The sequence below is a fragment of the Leptinotarsa decemlineata genome, unplaced genomic scaffold (genome assembly GCF_025532065.1).
Source record: "Leptinotarsa decemlineata unplaced genomic scaffold, Ldec_3_MD MMD2_P_RNA_scaffold_5, whole genome shotgun sequence".
NCBI classification, from domain to species: domain Eukaryota; kingdom Metazoa; phylum Arthropoda; class Insecta; order Coleoptera; family Chrysomelidae; genus Leptinotarsa; species Leptinotarsa decemlineata.
Genome location: NW_027412532.1, coordinates 2238484 through 2259338, shown reverse-complemented (window position 1 = coordinate 2259338; position 20855 = coordinate 2238484). Strand labels below are relative to the sequence as shown.

At 34.7% G+C, this 20855-nt stretch overlaps 1 protein-coding gene across 3 annotated transcripts in view; it reads right to left on the bottom strand.

The window, feature by feature from the left end:
* Ptx1 (pituitary homeobox homolog Ptx1) overlaps positions 1–20855 on the bottom strand; it is a 168131-nt gene that overhangs the window by 36653 nt on the left and 110623 nt on the right. For all 3 annotated transcript variants that reach the window (XM_074169238.1, XM_074169237.1, XM_023163918.2), the window contains exon 3: positions 11698–11817. In XM_074169238.1, the coding sequence (XP_074025339.1) occupies positions 11698–11817 (120 nt within the window). The remainder of the gene's footprint in view (positions 1–11697; positions 11818–20855) is intronic.

The window sequence follows — 20855 nt, the reverse complement described above, 5'->3', positions numbered from 1 at the left end:
AAAAATAAGGTGAATGTTAATTTTTCTGAAAAAATATTCATTTATTCATCAATTTATATTTTGTTCCCTTCATAGTAGTCTCCTCAGACATAACACACTTGTTTCAGTGTTTTTTTCACTGTGTTTTCCAATTGTAGGTATTTCCTTGAAGTCTCTCAGCGAATCGCCGTCCTCTCATGGATCTCTTCAATCTTGAGAACAGGAAAAGTCGCAGGGGGGCAAATCTGGGCAGGGGGGCAAATACGGTAGCTGAGGCATGATTGCGGTGTTGTTTTTGGTCATTATTATTCGTTAATTTCATTATTATTGTTGTTGTTTCATATTTATTGTCAACTTTTCACAATTACACATTACTATGCATATGACGTATCACTCGAAACATCATACGAGGACCTGGAGTTTCGTGTACTAATTTTTAATCACATTTTGGGGTTAAAAGCAAACTCGTTGCAACGCCCTATAGATGAAAGCTTTCCAGTGCCTCACTTCCCACATCAAAGCGAGTTGTAGAACAAAGTGGAACGTTAAACTCACGCTGTCGGTTCTCGATTAATTTAAGTTTTACAAAACTTTGTCTCCTAATCCCCACATGTCAGACTAATTATTTAAGGCAGAACCGAAATAGCGCTCTTCCTCTACTTGAGGATTAACTTTATAGCATCTGTAACTTTTTCAAATGCTAGTTATGTCGAGATTCTTAGTTATAAGTTTTCTTTCCAGGCGTGGGCTACGAAATCAATTAGATAGCCACTAAAGAGTTTAATGCGGGAGTTTTGGATAATTGGTGGCATCAGCCTCTTTATGTTCATCACTATGTTTTACTTCAGAAAATTTTTGATCACCTGATATTGATGTAGTTGAAAGTTACTTATTTTATAAGTTTTATCATACTTAGAATCGGTGGACTTTGGGTATATTTCTGAAGGGAATAATGTAACAGGTGGTAGAATTGTCTGAACTTTGAACCGATACCGAATCTGTGTGTGAAGGATGAAATTTCAAAAGGGTGCCTGGGTTTTTATAGTGTGGTGATTCAAGTAAAATTTTTGAGTATCATCCATAAGAATACATTCCATTTTTTTAAAGCATTTATAGATATTGATTCAAAAGTGGATTATATAAAATCAAATTTTGAAATTGTTAATTTCAACTGATCGTAGAGTCATAAGGATTTTCTACAACAGTTTTTTTTTGTATTATAGTTCTGCCAGGCGAGATCTTGAATCATACAGAATCGTAAAATCGCTAAATCATAAAATTATCAAAGAAAATCAATTCGGATTCCAAGTTGAGAAGAACATTCCAGATGCAATTTTTCCTTTGCTGTATGAGGTTTATTGAGATATAAATGCCGGAGATATAGCAGCAGCGGTATTTTGAGGCCTCAAAAAAGCTGTCGATTGTGTAAACCACAAAATACTTTTGCGGAAACTGCATCGTTACGTCTGCGAGAGAGTTACTTTGGAGTGGTTTGAGTCCTATCTAACTGGGCGCAGTCAAGTCGTAAAAAGCGATACTATTTTAAAATATATTAATATTGACTATGGAGTGCCACAAGGATCGGTTTTAGGACCCACTCTTTTTCCAGTGTATATAAATGATTACTGAGTGGAAAAATTACTTGATTTGCAGATGACACCACCATTTTTTGGCATGATGAAACTGTTGACTATTTAAATAATAAGATAGAGGGATAAATGTAATGAAATCTTGGTTCGACTGGAATTTCCTTTCATTTAATATAAGAAAAACAAATATAGTAACTTTCAAGTGTATTCTAGAAGATATGCCTCTAGAATATGAGATGATTGAAAATAAAGGTTGCAAATTGAAGTTTGAAGCACACGTTAACCAACTGAAAAATAGAACCCCTCAGGGTGCTAAGCAATGAGAATTATTTTAAGAGAGCTTGGTACTGTCTCGGCTTCGAACGCATATTATACATTAACTGAATCTCAACTGAGATTGCCATACCTTTCTGGAGGGAATGTAACTCCAGTCTGCTAGATTCTGTACTTAAGCTACAAAAGAGAGCCATTAGGTATGTGTTCAAACAAGGACCAATCAATTCTTGTAGGTAGTTATTTGCAGAGAAAAAGATATTGATAGTTGTGGCTCTCTTTGTTATGGAAACGATGTGTCTTATAAAGAAACATAGTTCAAAATTTGAAAATATTTCTTCAATACTCTCCAAAAATCTAAAAATAACTTGAGATTATCCCTTCCTCATAAATGATAAAGAACTCAATTTTCTATAATGGCGTCTCCTTCTAGAGAAAGCCACGATAGTATTGAAAGCTTCAGAAAATAAACAAAAAAACTTCTCGTGAGCGTTTAGTTTATGCAACAACAAATTGTGGTTCACTCGGTAAAATGCCTTTGCAAGAATTTTACAATGACAACTTTTAATGAAAAATGTGAACTGTCTATTTTTTGTTATTTTATTGCTGTTATTGTGTGGGATACACGCTTAGAGCGATAACTTTTGAATTGAAAAATTGACAAATTCGTCTAATAACCTTTTAATCGATATTTCATTAATTTTTTTTAAAATTCATAACATTGAATATAATTGTATCAATACATATACACGAAATGTTCAAATAACAATTTCTATAGGTGCATATTTATTTTATTTATATTTTACATGCTTGTGTATACTTCTGCCTATATATTATTTCTGTACTGTGGAGCTTTTAGTTCGTCAACAAAACTAGACTTTTCGACAATGAAATATATGAATATAACTAAGGTTTTTCCTACATCAAACCGTTATTTTAACACCTCAACACGTGTTTCGATCACCAAGTGATCATCTTCAACAGGAAGATCAAACTGAAGTAAGAAACGTTCAGTTACACAAAAATATCAATATCTTTGAAAAATGTGCCGTTTTTTCCTTCACGAATGTTAGCACCATCAGCAATTCTAGTCTTCATCGTGAACCCAGCAGAAGCAGCGATAGCTCCTCGCTCAGTTCCACGTGCTGCAAATTATCGGGGGCCAACATTACCGAACAATTTCGCTTCAACGCCATTGGTTATCGCGACGTACGTTTTAATGGCATCCGAATTTTGCCCGGAATAATATTTGCTCTTTCCGATAAGGCGAAATCGTGTCTTTATCGACGAACGCCTTTGAAGCGGTACCGCCCCAATCGATCATCCTCCTTGTGTGACAGCTCGGCTATTTTGTTTTCGCCGACATCTTCACCTGTCAAATATTACAAAGTGATCCATTATAATCGCGCTGACGCGTTTTCCATTATTCTATTACGAAAACGATTCTGATCGATAGCTGACGTTTTTAGAGTCTGCCGATACGCGGTAACCGATAATATATCTTTGTTCGATGAGCTGCAATGATTGTTTCCAAAGAGATAAGAACGTCATATTTTTCAACTACATTCAAGTGTTTCAACTAAATTATTGACAAATATTTGTCAGACCTACAATGGAAGTGAAAAACTGTACGCTATATTGAGCATTTCAAATGTGGGCTAGGTTTACTTACTTTCCGATAATGTTCGTTATCGGTACAATTGATTTATTATCAAATTGAACTGAAACGAAAGCGGAATTTTTGAAATGATACTTCAGTGAAAAATGGTATCCATATCTGGGTTGGGTGGAAGATGTAAACTATTCCAAAATTAGCCTGATTCATTTCAAAGGATAACAAACATGTGATATGCCCAAGTCCAATTAACTCACCATAAACGGGTCACAACAACTCACGTAGGATAGGTTAGGTTAGGTCCAAAGTGATTGGGTCTATTCGACCCTCCACCGCAACCCGCAAGGGTTTATTGTGGCTCACACCTATTGACACTCGGCCAAGTAAACCCAGCTTCTTAACGAAGCCGATTATATTGTACGGTGAGTGGTCTTTCAGGTCAGATGGTAAAAGTACGGCTCTGCCGAACTCTAAAACCCTGATTCGGTCCCCAGCAGGGCAATCACAAAGTATGTGCTCTGCTGTTTCATCATTTCCCAAACAGAGGGGACACACACTATCTTCCAACAGTCCGAGTCTCTGCATATGATGTTTCAAATGACAGTGACCTATAAGAAGGCCTGTTAGGCATCGTAGTTCATCCCTACTATTTGGTATCAAGCTACGAAGGGTGAATAGACGCCTTGAAGTAAGCCAATCCTAGAATATTCTGCCAGAAGTCCATAAACCTTCTTGCCATTCAGGTGTTCAATCTTTGTTTGACAAAGCCTAAAGCGATATCAATGACAGGTTCTGGTCCGATGAAGCTGCATGCAGCCCCTGCTTTGGAGAGGAGTCAGCAGCCTCATTGCCAGGCCAATATGGCCAGGAATCCAGACCAGAGACAATCTGTTGAGTCTTTCTATCGAGGAGAGTCGTTTTTGGCAATTTGCTACCAATTTAGACGTTGCTCGGTAGGAGCCAAGACCTTTCAACACCGCTTGACTGTCCGAGAATATTTTTATTGACTTGTGTATGAGGTTGGATGCCTCCAATCTCTACGCACTCAATTACATGGGGTAAATTCCCCCTTGAAATACAGTCGCATAGGTTCCTAGGCAGGTTGATATCTCTGTCCTGGGTCTGCGACTGAAAACACCTGCACCAGAACCGGAAGGTGTTTTTGATTCATCTGTGAACCAACAACTATCTGCTCCTGATATTTCCTTCTCCTGTAGGGAGATAACGAGGGATAACCCACGTACTTTCCTGAAAGCAGGTCTAAATGGATTTGTAATTCATGAATGGTATCAAAATGACTATAGCTTTGGCATGTAGCCTACAAACAAGGTGATTTCCACCAAAGGATCAATATAGCCAGCAAACGTGGCTTCTGTTTGGAAGTTTGAGAGTTTTTGGGAACCATTCGAAAATGAAACTTGTTCTGGCAAAACAACCCCACACTTAGGAACATTTTAAGTCAATACGACTCATTGAAGAGGAATCCCAAATTCGAATTCATGTTTAGGAACCACATAGAGCCCCTACAAGTCGAATTGATTATGGAATATAACTTTCCATATTGTAGGTCAATGGATACTCAATATTTCTTCATGACAAGCCTTTCAGTAAAGTTTCAAAATGAAACCCGTCGTGCTAAAATTTCTCACTCAATAACATTGCCACTCAGCTTCTCACCTAAGCAAGTTATTACAAAAATATTCCTGGGAAATAACCTTAAACACATCACTAAGAATTATTTTAAATCGACAGAAAATACCGTCTTGAGAACAAACATGCGCCTCAGTAACCCTAGAATAAAATCATGATGAAGCTCCACACTTAGTAACACTGTTGCTGCTTAGGTCTTCAAATATATCGATTTGTTTCATGATTTCTCACGTGAGCAAATCGAGGTTAGGTTGGTATCGACCAAACTTTCCTAACAAGAAATCTGAAACCCAAGCACGTTCTTGAATCATCCCAAAAAATATGTTCAAGGAGCAATGCTCCTTGAACAGTCACTATAACAGTTGAAACTCATGATAATTTCAATGAACACACATAAGTGAGATGACATTTATTCCAAACTCGTATTCTTGTATTACGTTTTCTTACATGCAACGAAATAAAGTTACACTGGAACGCGATACAAAGAACCTCAACATGTTAAACTGATTGTTTATGGATTTGATGATTATTTCAGCAGTGCCTTCATTCCAAGTACATAAATACAAACTATTGTTTTTTTTTCAGAAAACAACTTACCTACTTTAGAATTCACTTTATCTGACACTGAATCAGTCCTATATAGATTCTAAAATATAATGACTGGTGGTTATGACCTCTTTTATAATTTTTCAGGGATTGTTTCAGAATATATTCTGAACCATTTACTATAATTCTCATGATGGGTTCACAACCCTTCTGTGGGCTGGCGAAGACGTCTATCAATTCGTGGATGCAAGACAAATCGCTAAATTGATTGGGCTTCCAGAAATGAGAAACCTTTGCCCAAATTCACCAAAACTTTAGCCGCAGTTTTATGTGGGACATTATCGGCTCATGAAATATATGAGCCCGAGTTGCCGAGGACCTTCAACTGCTCTCAGGATGAGATTCTCATCCAACGCGTTCAGTGCTGTAATATCGAAGGATTCGACGGTCCACGGGCATCGGATTAGTTATAATAAACGGTCGGAAATTGATATTTTGTTTAGTTTATTCACTGTTGTTATTATTGCTTTTAGTTTTTGTAGTTGGTTATAAGTAATTTACCACAAAATATATTATAATAACCTTAAATTTCGTTTTTATGTGAGCGAACGCCTATGATCAAAGAACAAAATTGACTCCACACTTCGTTTGGGATGATAGTAGTGGGAGTGGACTTACTGGTTGATTCTTACTATGGCTAAGGCATGAGAAATGCGGCAAACCACTTCTCAGCGGTTGATTTTCTTGGTACAAAGTCCAGTTCATCAAGCCGAGCCTTGGCCTCGACAGTATTTTTTTTTTGCCAAAAAACGAATGCTCCATTTACTCACGACATTCTTTTTTATTTTCTTCAAACTCGCCCTTCATTCAAATTGTTCTATCCCACAAACTGATAGTCCGCCAGCTGTCATATTTGTACACGTGTCTTTTGAAGGTTATGTTTAACTGAAAATCATATGGATTCGATTCTAGTAGCGCCATCTATGAGTTAGCCTACGAACGTTTCTGCCCATCTAATAGCTCAAGTATCTGTCTCTTTTTCTTTCTTTTAAAAATATTTTTCAATATAGTCTATACGAAGTCAATTCGAATTGCATAAAAACTTAATAGTTACCAAAAGTTGGCAGTTTCTTTGTATGGTATAAGCGTGGTATAATTTACGAGGTCCAATCATTAATTTTATGTAGGAGACTTTATAGTTGTTCTGTTTGACTTCGTATGGACTATATTTTTGTATATCGTTGTCAGTTTATTGTTAAACTGTTGTTATTTTTAATTTTTGTTTTGTCCTGTAATGGAGTAATCTGTAAGTCAATTAAAACATTTTCTTTTATTTATTTTATTTATTATTATCTGGTTATTACAAGATTGAGATAGAGCCCCCAGCAAATTTTCTTCAGAATATTGAAACGTTATTTTCAATAATACTTTTCATGAAATATTCATCACAGTTTTTCTTTCACTTCTACCGTGAACCGGAAAAAACAAAAAATCAACCGAGGCTTCCTCGAACTTCCGTAATTTCAGCAGCTCCACCGTGACGTCGTACTCAATACCATAATCCTTGCAACTAGGATAATCGAGTAAAAACCCGGAAAACGTATGCGGTTTTCCATCTATCTACATGTTGAATGAAAAGAAAGAAAAATAATTGCGAAATCTTCCGATCAGGTTTCGCGGCACTTTCCGGGGCTTAGCGCTGAATTTTTAATCAGTTTCTCAAACACGAACAGTTTTAGATGGGCGTCGGATATTTCCTCCATTTATTTTTCCGCTCTCGACAACGGCTGTTCAATTTTTACGTTTGCTCAACTTGAGTACGGATTACGCCCTGTAACGTAATATATACCGACATGGGAGAGTCCATAGGGATTTTCGTGGAAAAAGGAAATAGAGAGTAAACTTATTACCAGTGTAGTTGCGCAGATAATTAAAATTCAAAAAAACATTCTTGAAAAGCAGAATTTTTTAGGAAAATGCCCTGTCTCTCGAGTAACATCGATATTAATAACTTCAACCGGGCGATGAATAAACGGATTGTAATTGATGTTATCATCAGTGATATCTGAAATTAGCTCAGAGTTAAAGGTTGAAATATGAGTACCACAAGGAACGGCATTGGGTCCAATATTGTTTTTTTTTTAACATAAACGTATTGCTCTGATAAATGAATTCATGAGACATCTAATATGTTATGCAGATGACAGAGCTCTAATTATCACAGGTGGGAATTTGGAAGAAGTAAATTATAAAGCGGGGTAACTATATTGAGGCATAAATTCAACGATATATGCAATAGAAAATAAAGAGACAATTAAACACCAAATGACCCTACAAACAGCAACCCCACCAACTCAAGAATAACCGACTCAACATCCACCGACCCCTTTCAGGACTATCTGACAAACAAATGACTTTCAATTGATAAATATCAATTAATAAAAAAAATATTTGAATAAACAATAATCCTACGGCAAAAAATTGTATGGTCATTTTTATTTTCATTATAATTCTGTTTATCAACATTTTTCAAGTTAAAGTTTCACATAAAAAACATTGATAATTTTTGAAATTGAAATCTGAAATTTTTTGGAGCTATTCTTTGAAGGCTGTAGAGAAAAGATCCATGATGGATTTATGAAAAACATAAATGAACCAACATTCGCCATTAATATTTTCCAGTTGCGAGAGAAATCTGGGGCTCATGCTAGATATTCGATTTGAATTTAGTAATCATGTGTCCTTTGTCGTAAAAAAGCATTCAGTAATTTGAAACTTATTTACTCTAATAGACATTTATTAACAAGAAGAAAATGTAAGATCCTGTTATGCGAATCCCTTGTTCTGTCGTCACACCTAAACTATGCTGACTGCTTATATAGGCCTGCTTTATTGCAAACTTATAGTTGCCGACTTCAGATGATACAAAATTCATGTGTCAGGTTTATATGTGGTCTCCGTCAACGTAGTCATATTTCGTCTACATTTTCTTAATTGGGCTGCATATATATGAGAAAAATGCGTTTACTTCATTGTTGTTCTCTTATACACAAAATTTTGTTGCTCAAAACACCGCGATATCTTTACAGTAAAGTGAGATTTCGCTCACAAATCCACGATGTAAATATCCGTCTTAAAAATCAACTTACAATTCCTCGTTTCAAAACTTCTCTTATCAAGTAATCTTTTTTCTACAATATGGCTAAAGTTTATAATTGTATACCTATAGAAATCAGAAATCTTTCTCCATTTGCAGTTAAAAAATCAGTCACCACTCTTATTGCAACTGACAAACTGATTTATAGATTAGTTTGTGTGGTATGATATATTGCATTTTTCTTTATGGTAATTATAATCTTTACTAAATATATATTCTGTATCTTACATAAGGTTTTCAGTTTTCCTGTATGATCCGGGAAAACCTTTGGAAAATTATTTGTTTCCAGGTTGAGTGTAAGAGCGCGTCTTTTCGATAACTCACCTCACCGTCAAGACCGAACTCTGCCTTTTGCCGGATTACCATATAAGTTTGTATTCTATTTTGTAGTCTGGGGCAATAAAATCTATTATTATTATTAATATTTTTATTATTATCTGTTACATAATAACTGATGAACAACGAAATTCACTAGCTTTTATTTGCTAGTGCTGCTATATTCATGTTTAGGTCGGGAACTTTTTAGACCACCCTCGTAGGTATCTTTGTAAAGAGTTCATTTTGAAGTCAATTCCTTTCTCACTTTCTTTGGAAGATTCCCACTATTTTTTTTATAAAGATGGGGAAGTAGAAAGCAAATATTTCTAAAGCTCCTTCGAAAAAGTCTGCTGCTAGTAAACTATAGCCCTCAAATACCAATTTTGATTTCCAACCATGGCAAGTCGTCAAAAATTTCTGACTATAATTCTTTGTCCGTAACATCGCCAGCTAATGTTCTTGTTTTATTTACGAATACCATTCAGACATTTAACATCAAATTTATTCATGGAGCATCTGTCCCGTTAATAAATTAAATTCAAACGATGACAGAGCTTCAGGATTCGAAAATAATCTTTGTTTATATTATGTTTATTAAAAGGCTTTGCTGGATTTGCGGTCGGATAAAATTCACTTAAAGTACAAAACCCTGACTTAAATTAACACATATTTTCTATATCTGAGCTCTTGATGTTTGCGAGATCGCATCTGACTTAATAAATATTATAAATCAACTCAACGTTTCATAATAAAAACAGATGGAACTTCTCGAGTTAGTTCTTCCACACGTATAAGAGGAGTTTTTCTAGAACTCCAAAGACACCTAACCAATTCTATGTTTAAATAAACTCCTGACTGTCATAATTTAATGGTGCAAGAATGCGTGTCGAGAAAAGTGTTTCACGTTTCTGGTGTACAGCATTTTCATAAGAATTACCTAAAGTTACTGAAGTTACATGACATAATGAACAAATGACCCATTTTGTTTATTTATACTATAATTGATTCATATATTAGTTTTTCCCTTGATTATACAATCAAATATACTACTACTCTGTGATAAAGAAGATTAATTTTCGTTTTTCTCAAAATATATTCATTTATTCATCAATTTCTATTTTGTCCCTTTTAAAGTAGTCCTCCTCAAGACTTCTGCTATCGAAATTGTACAGGCACGGCTTTTCTCTGACCCTTATTCAACTTTCTATATCATATTTCACTGACAGGCGTCAGTATGTTATATTCAAAGGCTTAAAGTCTGTGGAATATGTAGCTACCTCGGGTGTTCCACAAGGAAGCCATCTCGGTCCACTTCTCTTCAACGCATTCATAAACGACATAGTTGAGGTCATTGACATCAACTGTTTAATGGCATCAAGGACTGTCTTCAACTATCCCTCGATCTGAAACGTGTTGAGCAATGGTGTTTTCGCAATAATCTTCCTTTAAACGCGAGTACATGAAATGTAATGACGTACACACTGAAAAATCATCCATTTTCATATAAATATTCAATAAACGATATTCCACTTCAACGGCCTCCCACATTCACCGATCTAGTTGTTTTGGAAAAACAAAATGCATGTCATGATACAACCGATATGATGACATCCTCAGCAACTCCTCTAATAGTAGTTTGATGATTCTACATTACAATTTTCTTCACTTTCTCAACATTTTCATTGGTTTTTATGTGCTGGAACGTCCAAGGCCGGCGTCGTTATTCATATCTTCTTGATTCATTTTGATCCATTTTTTCCAAAGCAGAAAATTGCTGTGCAAACCAGTTTTATGCCTCAGTTTTCGTTGGATGACGGTTTTGGTTAATATCTACAAGTGTGTCAACTGCAACTACGGCAGTCATTTTCAGTGCTAATGTAACATCTGGTGTTCCTCAAAGATACCATCTGGTACCATTACCAGGTTTATAACAATCATTGCAGCTGATAACTTGAAGCTACTTACAAATACTAAACTGAAGCTCAATGAACTGATAGATGTAGCCTACATAGTAGGAAATCATAATGAAGAAAAGAGAAACGTCATTTAAAATTAACTCATAATTCAACTAAGCTAATGGCGTTTTGAGAAACAAATTATTTGCGTATAAATACTTTTTTTGATTTGAGTTTGCAATATCACTCATCAAAAATATTTACTTTTCAATTGTATTATTATCTATAGACATAAAGAAACATTTTCAGTTGGTTGACAACTGATCATTGAAGAGTACTTCAGTTGGTTGGAATCGAATTTGAAGAAGCAACTTTATAATTTCTCAAATTATTTCAGGAATGAAGAGGATGAATTTTAGAATCTACAAAAACTGTAAACCAACAAATACTTATGCAAGTAGTTTAAATGTACATTCTATCCATAATAATGATAAGATGTATTTCTGGAATGAAGAAATTTGGGGCACGATGTATACGAATAATAATTAATAATTAATTAAATTAATAATAATTAAAAATGGTTTCCATTGGATAAGTCTAAATTCGTGACAATAAACACATCATCCATGATAATCTTTGAAAGTATCTCAACAAATCAATAGTAATATAATTTACCTTTCCTGTCTCTTGTTCGACTCCTGACTGAAGCAGGGAAAGGCAGCTGAGGATGGTCCAAAGTTGTCGAACCAGACATCCCAGTATGGGCGTCCCGAAAATCGCCAGTTTCTGCCCAAACTGTAACAAAATATAAAGTTGCTCGATGTTTCTGACAATCTAAAAACAACATCAATGATAAAACGATATAGGCGGCCTACCACCAGACTCTACCAGTAGACGTCTGTCTACTGAAACAGCTTTAGAAATAGTGGAAAATTGCTTATTCTATCCAATGATACTTGTAATAATGAGAAAGAGACACTAAAGGATACATACTGGTTTTCTTTGGGGAAGTTGAACGTAAGCAAAAACTTAAATCGGTCTAACATCGATGGAACAGAATAAATCAAGGACTAGGAAAGAATCATTATTCAATAATTACTCTTGTTGATCATGATCCCTTGTTGTGTGACGAGCACCTTATTTGAAATTTAGAACAAGTCATCAATTGGTGTGGATGAAGTCTCTACTATATTATTAGAAATATGTCTCCTATTATTATCAAACCGTTGCCTTTTTTTTAGATCAGTCTCTGCTCTCTGACCTCCAAAAGCAATTCTTGTGATTTCCCAATACAAAAAATTAGCTTTCATTAGACTAGAATAAAACCCTTCAAAATGGTGTCTCTTAGTTCTTAGTTTTCTGAGTTATTGATAAAAAAAAGTTCTTAAAGAAGGGTTTTTCAACAAGACAAGGTGTCACTGGAACAAATAATATGTCAGTATTTTGTGTTTTGTATGAATATTTGAGTATATCAACAAATTCATATCATTTTATATTTTGAAATGCCTCCTTTCAGTTATAACGAAGTAACAAGCAAATCCCCCTCATTTCCCCTCCCTGCAGTATGAAAGAAAGTTTTTTTTTATGAAAATAAGTGGAACAGAATCTTTTAGGACGATATCAGTTCTGAATTTCACAGATTTTCTGTTCACAAAACAGTGCTTTCTTCTTCCTGTCTCGTTTAGCATATCGAAACAGAACAAACAGGAATATTAAATCCTTCACAGCTGCCCTATCCGGTTGCAATTAAACCATTATATAACACTAGGCGTGTAAACAAAGTGGATTATTATTTATTTACTCATAGACTCATTGCTATAATATGTTAGGATTAGTCACCGATTAACTCATGATTGTTTTGGCTTAGCACTAACAATACCTTATACATAATTCGTCACAGGGAATGGCAGAGCAAGCAGCAGGTGATTCTTCTCTTCCAAAGGGTAAGATTCTTGTGAAAGGTTTTTGGGTGGTGTAGTCAGAAACAGGTTTGAAATAATAATGATAATAATAATAAATGTTCTTTATTCATCGTACAAGTTACAAGATTTCCGATGAAAGACGAAAATTAGCTTAGGCTGTTTCACAACTCAACCTATCAACTTAAAGTGAAAAAAATGATAGGTATATAAAAAGAGAAAAAAAAAAGTAAGTTAATGATTACAAATTACAAGTTAGCTCTGTAGGATATTGCTATACAGGGCTTTTCATGATGAGCGTTAATTAGCCGTTTCTGGCAAACTATTCAACGGATCAACCTGAAAATTCCACAGTATGCATAAGTCAATATGACCTACACGCCTAAAATATTTTAGACGAATAGGCGATGTCGCTTCTACTATAAAGTAGCGGCTTCTTTGATTTTTCAAATGGAACACTTCGTATATAATATCATATTATGATTCATTATCACTTTGTCAACAAATTCATATACTATTTCTCTATAGAAGATATAAATTAATTTCGATATTTTTTTACCAAACATGAACTTTTATAAATGCTGATAATCTTGAACTCTCTTGCACTAAAACGATCAAATTTGAAATGGAGTGGAGTGATACTATGAGGATCTTCACTCCGAGTCATATTTTCATTTGCCTCATACAGGGTCTTCAAAAAATGCAGATACTTTGATCTCATGAAAAAATGAGTGGAACTCAATTTTTTCAAATGGAACACCCTGTATATTTCAACATTTTTGAGCTCTACATCCAATTTTAGATTAACTTTGTTCAGATAATACTATTTCTATTTTGAACCGTTTTCGAGATAAACTGTTTCAAACGGAAACTGACGTGGTTTTCTTGCTCGTTTTTTTGAATTCATCACTTATTTTGGATATTCAACATTTTTTTTATACTTAGTAATATTTCTTTTTGATCCAGTTTTTTAACTGTCTCATATCAGTCAATTCGAAATTGGTATGTACCTACCTTAGAAAAAGTTACAATTGGTATACATTGAGGTATTGGTCTCTAACGTACAACAGTACACCTTAATATTTTTCAATAGTGTGCTTTGGAAAAATAAATAAACCAATTATTTTACGTCAGACTTTCGTTGGTGGTTTTGACTGATTGTGATAGCTATCAATTATAATAGAATGATCTCATTTCATTATAGACAGCAACAAATTCAGAAAACGATGTAAATCTTTCTCCGGACATTGATCACAGATTTATTTAGGTCTTTAGAGCATCCTGGAATGTTGGACTGAAGCACTAATAACTCTCTCAAAACTTATTGACAAAAGATAAAGTCACAAATAACATACATTCTTTTCGATATATCTTCAACAATGTTTACATTTTCGGTAAAATTGTAAACGAGGTTATCGATTCACAGTTGGGTGTTACTTTTCTTATCATTTTGCTATTTATTTCCAACTCGGTAATCGATTGGACGAATCTGAATATTCTGAACGAACTGTGAAAATGTTTCCCAAACTGTGAGATGAAATTTCTTTTTATTCTTCTTTAGGGACTTATTATTGAAAGATTTGGAGCCGTGATTTTCCTATTTAATCTATTATTATATCAAAATAGACATTGACATGAATAGACACTGATAGACAGACAGTTTAACCAAATTGGTCAAAATGAAAGTTTTTGTTGTAGCAGTCTAATGGGTCAGTTCTAAGTCTAATTCTTTGATACTCACATACGGAATGACGATTACAGATATTTTTGGTAATTTGAGACTACTTCACGACAGGTTCACACATTTTTGGAAAATTTATTGTTTCTAGTCAAAATATTTTCTACATATGTGTTTCATTGTTCACAAGTTAGTAGCTCATGAGATGGCCTAATTGTAGTTACTTGTTTTCATCATTCTAAAAGGGATTCTGTTGCTTTGGACTTTTTCAGATCAGTTGATGGAGTGAGTTTCGAAAAAACATCTTTATTTGTATTCCCATACAACATATCTCCATTGGAATTGACAAATTTAAAAAATACTAGCTGTTGCCGCGGTTTCTTTTGCGTGGGTTTCAATTTTTAGATTTTTCCAGATTTTCTATGAGCAAAAACTTCTCAAGTATTCGCCAACCTTTGATTTAAACGAAATAGTTTTACATACTGTAGTTATAGCAGGTATATGCGAATGAGCCACAGTTACACTTTTACTATACGTATCAATTGGGCTGCCTAAGAAGAATCGAAACCTTTGTCTAATAGATTAACACTAAAGATATTTTTCTCAAAGTAGTGCGAATAATTAATTGATATTTTAGAATTTTCTCCGGAAATGTTAAGCTTAAACTTAATTTCGTAGTGTTGAAATAAGTTCAATAGCTATAAATGATTTAAACTGGAATGAAAAAAAAATACGACGGTTGCCTTTCATGTTTATGACATACGCGCGCTATTTGTGTTGTTTACAGTAACTTAAAAGATTCATCCCGGCCCAAAAATGGAATTAAATCGTAAACATTTTCGTGGGTTTATTTTTTACAATTTTCGACGTGGATTAGGTCAGCAACAGTGCATGGATGAACTTAATTGAGTTTTTGGCGATGAAGCTCCATCAAGGACCATTGTTTATCGATGGTATCACTACACATCCATGTATAGAGTTACTTATTTTCAAATTGATTACTTCCTTCCTTTCTTTGGAAGATTCCCTCATCCATTTTTATATCAAGATGTATCAAGAGTAGTAGAAAGCTAAAAACGTTCATTCCCAAAAATTAATCACTCCTAAAAATATAACCCCTTCAATTCAAACCATCGATATATTGTCGTTTCATGAAAAATATCACATCCAAGGGAATATGCCCTCCTGTCCACAATATCCGACATATTCTACTTATGGATCAAAATTCCAATTGATTTTTCAACATTTTGTATTATCATGGACATCTTTAATGACTGTGAAGTTTCTATACACTTGTTCTATCCATTGATCAAAAAACGTTTCCAAATTTGATATATTTCGGAAGACGAAATCCAGCTCATTGTTCAACGAAAGCGTTGATAAAAAAACTGAGATTATGAAAGTCATAGTTACATATTTAAACGTAGAAACAAATATACCACGATAATGAGTATTTATTCAAATGTTCGTAATGTTTACAATGTGTACACTACAGCACGAGGACTCATTGTTACTCGATATTTGCTTCACTAAAACGGATCTGAACAAACACAAATTCTGGAGAAAGGACATTTTTCTCAAATACTCAGTATTTGTTCATTTTAATAAACATCGTAAAAGAATTCATCTACTTGCCCAAATACTGTAAATTAAATAGTCGTTTTACAGCACTCGCTATAAAATATCTATTTACAATTATTTCATTCCGCCATTGGTGTTTTCTTGACGAAAAATACGTTTGTTATCAGTATGTATATCAATTCAAGGATTCTATCAAGCGAGTGCTACAAATGGAAGAGATTAAAAATTCACAGAAGTTCATAAATTCATTAAAAACATTTTTACATCGGATTTAAACCACGCCCTTCAATTATTATTTATAGAATATGAAGTATCCTAACAAGAATCTGAAAAACAAAGTTCATACTTTGGTTTTTGTACTTATAATGGACCTTTGGTGTAGTAATGAATATTACTGGAGTTTTTCACAACACCAAATCGTTATTTTTAACACCTCGACACGTGTTTCGATCACCAAGTGATCATCTTCAAAGAGAAAGATTAAAACTAGAAACTAATGCGAGCTAATAAAGGTAACCCATACAGGTAAACCATCCAGGCGTACCAACCATACAGGTATACCAACCTAAATTAATTTCACAATTTTGCCTTATCTATTATTTTACAATATATGTTTATATAAAACAATTTTCAGTTATATAAAAATCAAAAATCAAAAAGAAGTAGTGACTTGTGTGTTACCACAAAAATGTGTTCTAAAGTCATCGACAGAATAGAAGCAATGCCTCAGCAAATCATTTTTCAATTTTCTCTTGTAAGTGTTCAGACTAAGTTCTTTGAAATCTTGGGGTAAAATATTGTACAGAGAGTAATCTATGAACATTTTTGCGATAAGTGAAGACGAAATCGATTTATTTTGAAGTGGTGAGTGTTTCGTGTGTTATGTTCGTTGATATGACATTGTTTCGCCAAGGATGGTTTCTTCTTATGGATTTCAATCAAAACGTAATAAAGAAATAAATTTCGCAATGGCATAATTCAGAGTTTTTTAAAATATTCTTAACAGTGATCCCTGTATCCAATATTAGCCAGCACTCTCAATGCCTCTCAATGCCATCCTAAATATTTGAATGGAATGACATGAATTTTCCCAAAGTTGTACACCATAACCAATATGAGAGTAAAACAGTGAAAAATGTGAGGTTTTCAATATATTTGCACTAGTGATGTACTTCAATTGGCGAAGAACAAATAGAGAACCCGAGAGTTTTCTCTTCAATTGAGGAATATGTGCAGACCAGTTGGGTCTATAATCTAGTAAAACGCCCAGTAATTTAACTTTATTAGTTTTACAATTAGAGATAATTTGATTATTAGCAGAAATCTAGATGTATTGTGTTTTCTGACAATTTAGTTTCAGCTTATTAGATAGAAACCACTGTTTAGCACTATTAGATATCTCGTCGAGATGAGACTGTAACATATCATTATTTTTATCCGACAGAATGAAAGTGGTATCGTCCGCAAAGAGAACCGATTTGAACGGCATCATATATTTGCACAAGTCATTCACATAAATGACAAATAAGAGCGGGCCCAAAAAAGACTCTTGCGTAACGCCATGCTTGATAATTTGAAAGTTTGATAAGGTACCGTTGAGCATCACTGCTTGTTGACGATTAGTAAGATAGCTTCTTATTAAGTGAAGCTAGACACCCTGTATGTCCTGAATCACCACCATAAAGTTGTAGACAGCTGGGAACTCCGTAAAAAAGTCTAGCAGTATCCTCCCTCAATTCTTGGACGCTCATACAAACGTCTCGACGAGCGTCGCTTTCAAAACACTAATAACGTCACGTTTTTTGAGGCGCACCTGACGCTATTCCCGTGACGGGGGTCTGAGAGGGGGTGAAGGGTAGCTGCGAGGGATGATTCTTGCCGTCAGGACCGCGACACGTCCACTAAGCTCTTAATCTGGCCTTCCTTTGGGATTTTAGGAAGTCATTTATCAGTCATATATTAGACCGCCAGGTGGCGTGCCCATAAACCTACACTCTGCGACGGATTCTCCGGATTAACGGGGAAGATTATGAAGTGTTATCGTGTTTCGGTGACTATTTTGGAGTGCGGAATGGCTGATATTCAGTTCAACCGGATGAGATGGGGCAAAATATACGATTTGATGTACAGCGTGTGTCACACAGCACAGAACGAATGTTTAATGCGAAGGTGAGTTGGATGGAAACGCTCCTTTGTCCGATCCTTATAACTCTCCAAAACCTCAAGAGCTAGTTGGACGCTGAGGGACAACAAACAAAACAAGAAAATAGAAAAAGGATAACGAATCTGATGTCGACAATCTTTCCATAAAACTAGGAAGGAAAAATTCACAATATTTTGCCGGAACTGGGTAATGACCTAGAAGCCAAACCCAAAAGCCAAAAAGAAGAAGAGACAACTGGAAAATTATTGTTTTCTGAATGTTTTCAATAAATGACGCATTTTGGCCTACCAACTTTTAAATAAAGTCAGTTATCACTGAATTCATTTCTGAAATGGAGGTGAATAATTTCAAAAAAATTCTAGATTCGACTATTACTAAAATCGGCGATAATAGTCTTTATTCGATTATTTCAGATAACATACAGTATGATAAAGGATACGCTACAAATGAAAACCATGAGATGGTAGACACATCAACAACCTATGTGTACCTATGAATGCGAAAGTCACTAACTTAAAACTAACTCATTTATCTCTGTTTTCCTGTACTGGATAGTCCTGGAAAGCTAAAATTTGGTACACAGGTCCATCTTAGGTCTTAGATACGCACTGAGAAAGGATTTTTGAATATTCCAACTGGGGAGCTTTCCGTGGGGATAAAAGGGGCGCGTTTACATATGAAAATCACCTTTTTGTCACTATTTCTCCGCAGCACTATATTTTCGGAAGCAGAAATTTTGTGTGTAGATTCGTTTCATGTTGTAGATTTGCAATGATAAAGGATTTCTAAATATTCCAGCTGGGGCGCCAGTGGGCCCAGAATCGATCCCTGAGGAACTCTCAGGTCCATCTCATCTTATTCAAATTTATGCTCTGCGATTTCAACTGATATTTTTCTGAAGCGCATGTATAACATCAACCATGGTGAGAAACGAAAACCACGGGAATACAATTTACTTTCGACTGTCTTTAGATCGATAATATCATTATTAATTAATATGCTTCACAGCAGCGGCGGCTCGTCAGAGGAGGCAAGGGAGACTTAGCCTACCCGTAAAATTTGAGGCTATTCATCGCAATAAATTAAAAGATATTGACAAGTAATTATGATTATTTTTTTCTAAAAATGCTTGGGTATCATTACTTTACCATTAATTTTTAATACAAATACATAATATGCCCGAAAAAACACTATCACTCACAAGTACGTACCACACTGTATCCTGCATCAAAAACCCTCGAACGCTCCGCCCATGAACGAATAACGAATAAACCATCAACCCGAAATAATAAATGCCATACAAGGGACTCAAGGGAGACAAGCCTCCGACCGTTTTAAAAAACACAAGCTCCAGGAGACGGATTCAACCAGCGACATAAGTTCCGATTTGTAATTTTAGTTGCAGAAATTATGGCATTAGAGGAGGCTAGCCTCCAGTTGGTCTCTGTTAGTGTGCGACTGCGTTTGTTTTTCATTTAATTATTCGGACGTGATGCCGTGACGGGCCGGGACTGAAAAATATATCGATGAATAGTTTTAGTGTTTCTGTGTGTATATAGTCTTTATGACCTCAGCCTCCCCTGTTCTCCAATGCACGAGCCGTCACTGCTTCACAGCAGGGGTCAAGAACTATCAATGGCGCTATCGATAATTATGGATAGTTTCAACTATCGAACACTATCGACTATATTTTTAGACTTTCGATGGTATTTGATAGTTGTGTTATGTGAGTGATGTCAACGTATCTTGACATTTTTTACTTGATATTGACCGTTGACATAAATGACAATGAAAGAAGTGAAAAAAAGAGTAGAAAATAATATTATTTAGAACAAAAGTGAGAAAAGAAGAGAAAGATGAAACTTCTTCCATCAGTTTCATCTGTCATTATAGGATAAGAAAAGAAAAAAAACTCAACAGTCAATCCAGTCATCGAATGTTTACATTTTATATTTTATGGTTTGTTTTGTTGTAGTTGTAGTTTTATTTTTATTCTTTTTCGGTTTTTAATTTGAACGTTTAATAAAACTGGACACATTTTTAATGATAGAATTTACATTTGTTTAATAAAAAAGTTTGAAACGTTTTCCATATTTTTGTTAGGTTAGATTTGAATGGAGACTAATTAAAACTTTTATACCAAATAAATCGTATTTTAGTTGCTTCCATAGAGTGTCTATTTCAATTTGTTTAATAATAGAAAACTTAAAAAAAAGTCAAAAGTCGAACTATCGAAAATTATCGATGTTCAAGACTAACGATAGTTCTCGACCCCTGCTTCACAGACTTCGCAATATTCCACTGTCAGAAAATTAGTTTCATGGTAGCGATAAACAGTGTTGGGATTTTTTGTTTTCCATTGTTGTTGAAATTGGAGATATTTGCCATTAAAATGGAAAACTTGGTAAGTAAAGTAGCAACAACAAAAACAAGAGAGAAAAAAGAAACTATTCGCTAATCTATCGGTCCTCGCAAATGTATTTTCCACACT